At 39.7% G+C, this 5,628-nt stretch overlaps 1 protein-coding gene across 1 annotated transcript in view; it reads left to right on the top strand.

Moving 5' to 3' along the window:
• Nucleotides 1-5,628, top strand: part of VDAC2 (voltage-dependent anion channel 2) — an 18,171-nt gene continuing 12,543 nt past the window's right edge. The window contains exons 1-4 of the mRNA XM_008590020.1: nucleotides 1-111; nucleotides 317-371; nucleotides 1,338-1,406; nucleotides 2,544-2,593. Of these exons, the coding sequence (XP_008588242.1) occupies nucleotides 341-371; nucleotides 1,338-1,406; nucleotides 2,544-2,593 (150 nt within the window). The 5' untranslated portion in view covers nucleotides 1-111; nucleotides 317-340. The remainder of the gene's footprint in view (nucleotides 112-316; nucleotides 372-1,337; nucleotides 1,407-2,543; nucleotides 2,594-5,628) is intronic.

The raw sequence follows: 5,628 nt of genomic DNA on the forward strand, positions 1-5,628 counted from the left end.
TGTCTCCTTCAGTTCGCCCTCCAGCCGCGGCAGCCGCAGCTCGACCGCGAGTGAGCCGAGCGGCCTCAGCGGCGAGCGGAGCGGCGGCGGCCCCCCTCAGGAGACCACCAGGTACCGGGGCACCCGCTTCACCCGGACTCGGGGTCTAGGCCGTGGCCTCCAAGCAGGAGGCCTGAGCCGGACTCGGGGTCGGCCTTGGCTCCCTAAGATGGCCGCGCCGCCCCGCCGCCCCTCGGCCCTCTCTGTCCGAGACCACCGTTTGGCCCTTTGGCCCGCCTCCGACCCCCGCTGACCGTACCTCTTGTCCCTTCCGCAGATCGCTTCTTCCCCCGGCCTCGCCATGGCGACCTACGAGCAGACCTGCGCGCGGCGTAAGTAGCGCAGGGACCTCTCGGGATGGGGCGGCCGTGTCTGGGGAGTCGAAGCCTGTGGACCAGAAAACCACGACTTGTCCCTCCCCATCTCTCCAAGGACTTGGAAACTCGGCCCCTTTCGGTGGCCACTCCACGACCTGTGCGGAGGAGGGGATGGGCTGCTGCTGGCTTTCGGGTAGGGGGAGTAGGCCCGGGGAGGTGGTCTGTGGCCGCATTCACTTTCGGCTTTTGGACGTGTCTTTTACGAACTCAAAAGCGAAAATGTATTAGTTTGATTCTGTCTTTGGGGGGTTGGATCAGTGACTTTTCTAGAGGAAGTAACCCCTCTTGTGAGAGCGCAAGGTCATTACATGTGCTCCTAAGGGCGTGGACGGGCTTTGTAGAATGAATGAACTGGTGTGACGAGCTCAGATTGCTTGCCCTTAAGCTGCACTGCATTGGCCGAGGACTTTAGAGTTATATTAATATGTGTAAAATGCCGTTTGATATTTAGTTATGTAGACACTTTTTCTAAGTTCTAATATTTAAGTTCTCAGAGTTTTAAGTTTCTTCTCTTCCCACTCCGGAATAAATCAGCCTATCCTGGTGAATTTTGGCAGACGTGTGTATATGTTTGTGTGTGTACACACACTGACACTTGATTCTTTGTACCTGATCAGCCCTAGAAAGTGAGGCTATAGGCACTGAGTTTAGGACTAGAAAGTCTGTTTTTCTGTTTTGTAGGAAATTTCCCAAGTTTGCATAACCATTTACTGTGATTATCCATTTTAGAAATAAGCCTTTGTTGGCGGTATCTCCTTCGTGGATCGTTATAGTTTTATTGTAGCTCCTGGTGGCATCAAAAACATAACTTCGACAAGTTGGACTGCTTGAATTTAAAGATCAGTAGTGGGTCATAGTCTAGTTCTTGGACAGAAGGTGGGAGAACAAGAATATTAACACTGCAATGTTTCTTCCTGCCAGCAATGTGTATTCCTCCATCATATGCTGACCTTGGCAAAGCTGCCAGAGATATTTTCAACAAAGGATTTGGTAAGAGCTTTTTTTTATAAAAAAAAACTTTTACATCAAAAGTGAAAATGTGTTTGGATTGTTTAGGGAAATAAAATTAATCATTTCTTCAAGTTGTAAACATCTTGCTATATTCTTCTATTAGATGTATTTTAGATTAAGCGTCTATTAAAATAGTTCTCTTATAAACCATACCACCACAATTTCCCACAATTTTTTCAATCTGTAGTTCAAAGATTTTACCCTTTAAGAAAAAGCAGATTGGGCTGGCCCGTGGCTCACTCGGGAGAGTGTGGTGCTGATAACACCAAGGCCATGGGTTCGGATCCCATATATAGGGATGGCCGGTTCGCTCACTGGGTGAGTGTGGTGCTGACAACACTAAGTCAAGGGTTAAGATTCCCTTACCGGTCATCTTTAAAAAAAAAAACAAAAACGAGTTCTACGTAAACTGACTTCTAAAGGACACAAAATCTCTATGCTGCTTTGTCTAGTGTTTTGGTGTATATAGTTGGCACACACAAAAAAAATGTTTTCAAACCATTCTTAAACCTAAATATCACATTAGATAATCATTCAACTTAAGTCTCAGAATAGACAATAGCTTATCGTAATACAGACATTCAGGACATTTATCCTAAAGGGATATCTCCAATAATCTAAAGGGGAGGAGGGAGTGTGGACAAAATCTTCAAGAAGAAAACCCAAATTCACTTGAAAAACCCTTTGAAAGGTTAATACCAAATGTAAAACAGTAATACATCACAACTCTAGTCAAGGAATGCCTAAGCTTTAACTGAAGGAAATGAAAACACAAGCTGCTTTTTCTTTTTTTTTTTCTTTTTTCTTTTTTTTTTTAAAGATGACCGGTAAGGGGATCTTAACCCTTGACTTGGTGTTGTCAGCACCACGCTCAGCCAGTGAGCGAACCGGCCATCCCTATATGGGATCCGAACCTGGGGCCTTGGTGTTATTAACACCGCACTCTATAGAACTCGTTTTTTAAATTTTCATTTAAGTATTGTGTATCAACACAATTTTATCCCCCTCTGAATATGTGGAATCCTTTATTTTATTTTATTTTTTAAAGTATAGTCAACAATTCGTATGCATCTTCTTAACAAATCATTTTGTTATCTTTTTCTCTACTTGTTGAAGGTTTTGGATTGGTGAAACTGGATGTGAAAACAAAGTCATGCAGTGGCGTGGTGAGTGTTATCTATCTAATAAATTCTGATGAATCTTTACAGTTTCTCAACCCATAAAATAGTCAACTGAAAGATGTCTACCTGTTTTATCTTAAAGAAGAGATAGAAGTTAATTTTGTTTTAAGCAATTTGATGTAACGTGATTTATTTTGGCTTTGGTTACAATTTCTGATTTTCATGTGGTCTTTTACCATATTACTGTGTATGGACAAAGAAAGACACTGGTCATGTGGGACTCTGTTTACTCAGTAAGATTACAACCTTGAAGGCAAGGAACCCATCAGACTTACTTTTAACCCTTTTGCTACTGCCTATCAAAAGTTCTGGGCATAAAAATATTCAATAACGTACTAATTTGAGTGCTTTAATAATTTATATAATGGCCATATTCTAGCAGTTCTCTGTGGAGAGTTCCACATGTATTTTGTGGATTTAGGGAGTCATGATTTGAATATTTTTAGTAGGTAAATATTTTGGTATTGGGCTGTCTTGATTATTCCTAATGAACTCCAACAAAGGGGATAAAGTAAAATTTAATTTTGTGTGATTTTTTTTCTTACTCTTAAGAACTTTTGAGATTGTTTTTGGGGTGAGTATAGTGTGTGCATATTAGAATACTAGTGGTTATTTTGATTAATTCTAGCATATAATTGGTGTTTATTAAAATTAACCATGTTGTAGTTTCTTAGTGCCTAGACTTGTGGAGTTTCTGAGATTTTATGTTGGTCCCATATCTGTCCTTTGGTTTCTTTGGTCTGAAAGGAAGCCTGCGTATGTAGTTATGGTTGAGTGACTAACTTGGTCAAGTTAACAGGTTACCCAAGGGTGATTTGGTGTTTGTTTTTTGTGTTCCCAGTCTTAATCTATTGAGGCTCCTTAAACACTTGCTTTGTATTCATTGAAACACAAAAGGCTTAAAAAATGAAGTACAGGACTCAATCTTTATGTTTAAAAAGCTTACTTTCTAGTTGGAGAGACAAAATAAAGTTTAAACTGGGAATCATCTGAGAATTATATCAAGTATGAAATTGTTTGATAAGCCAAAATCTTGGTTGGAAAGGAAAGGCTTATTGTGGATAGAGTTAGGGAAAGTCTTATGGAAGTAGGTTTATGATTGTGAAGGATGTATAGGAAGTGGATTAGATGTACTCGTACAGTAGTATGTTTTTGTTTATATTTAATGTATATAATTCCACAATCATGGTACTGATCCTGTAATGTGTACCTGGCCCCAGATAAGTTCCATTAACATCTGTCTCTATTTTCTCACCTGTACTGCAGAGATTTTCAGGCCACCAGAATGTAGAAGCCAGAATGTTTGGTGATGGAGTGAAGGGTATAAGCCTCTATCAGTGGTATCATCTGGCCCACTTGTGGACTCACAGAGTCATGTTGGCTTTGTGTCTTGAGGATTCCTTGGCATGTATATAGGCAGGCTCTTTGTGGGCTGATAGATGGCAGTGGGTGGGGCCTCATCATTAATCATTGTCACTATGTATTAAAAATACCTACTCATACACATTCGCCATTCAAACTAAATGCTAGAAGAACGAACTTCGTATATATTGTTTTAATAATACTTTCCTTTTGTGTAGAGCACATGAAAATGTGCAAAACTTTCAGTATTAGACCAATTTAATCCTCCAAGGGTAGGCTTTGTTATTACAATTGAGGAAACAGACTCAAAAAAGGTAAGTGTCTTCCTTAGTGTTTTAATATAATTCAGTTTGTTTTAGTATGGGTTTTGAGTGCCAGGCTTTGACTTGAAATTCCTGTTAATGAAAGCATCTAATTTCAGGAGATTGTATATAAGACCTGAGGATTTGGATTTAATTGCAGAGCAATATTTACACAAATGTTCTATTTTCTAAGTGAAGGATGACTGGCCTTTTCCCCTGTTGATACAGTTTTTGACATTTCTTCACTCTGCAGGTATGACAATTTCTGGTCAAAGTCTCTATTATTTCAGACCAGCTATTTTCTTCAGACTTGGCTTTCCAGTGGCCAAAGTATAGAGCCATCATTGGTAGACAAACTGTGAATCAACCCTCAGAGGGCATTTTAATATTTTATCTTGGAAGATTTCAATTGCCTGTCTGTATACTGAGCTCTTTAAGATTATTAGATTTTTGGATTATCTGTAGCAAATTTTAAATTTCAGATAAGCTCTCATTATTCTTTCCTTTTTGGTTGGTGTGTAATTACTAATTGGCAAGTTGTTTATATTTGTTACAAACATAAAATTATATAATGCACTTCAAATTGATCCCTGTATTAGATTGTTTTTTCTGCTGATCTCTGTTATACATAATGTAGTTTATATTATGTATGATATAAACCACTCAGTAAGTTTCCTGTAAATCCCTTCTCCAACTTTTTTTTGAGAAATGAGAATGTGAAATATGGTTGGAAAAGCATGAAACCTGGTGAAGACTCTTTGTCTCAGAAAAACAGAATATTGGATTATTAAAGAATTAAAATTTTTTTTTCCTTAATAGTATTCTTCATAACTAATTTTAAAAAATCTCTTGTTCATGGATGGACTGCTCCTCTGGGGTATTTTCCCTTTAAGAATTTCAGGAAGGCCGGCCCGTGGCTCACTCGGTAGAGTGTGGTGCTGATAACACCAAGGCCACAGGTTCGGATCCTATATAGGGATGGCCGGTTTGCTCACTGGCTGAGCGTGGTGCTGACAACACCAAGCCAAGGGTTGAGATCCCCTTACCGGTCATCTTTTTTAAAAAAAAAAAAAAAAAAAAAAAATTTCAAGAAACATTTCCTAATAGTCTCAGTTGTTGTGAACTCTGATTATAATGATGAGTGTTTTTTTTTTTTTTTTTTTTTTTAAAAAAGATGACCGGTAAGGGGATCTCAACCCTTGGCTTGGTGTTGTCAGCACCACGCTCAGCCAGTGAGCAAACCGGCCATCCCTATATAGGATCCGAACCCGTGGCCTTGGTGTTATCAGCACCGCACTCTACCGAGTGAGCCGCGGGCCGGCCCCAATAATGATGAGTGTTTTTTTTTTTTTTTTT

The sequence above is a fragment of the Galeopterus variegatus genome, unplaced genomic scaffold (assembly GCF_000696425.1).
Source record: "Galeopterus variegatus unplaced genomic scaffold, G_variegatus-3.0.2 Scaffold5811, whole genome shotgun sequence".
In the NCBI taxonomy this organism is placed as follows: domain Eukaryota; kingdom Metazoa; phylum Chordata; class Mammalia; order Dermoptera; family Cynocephalidae; genus Galeopterus; species Galeopterus variegatus.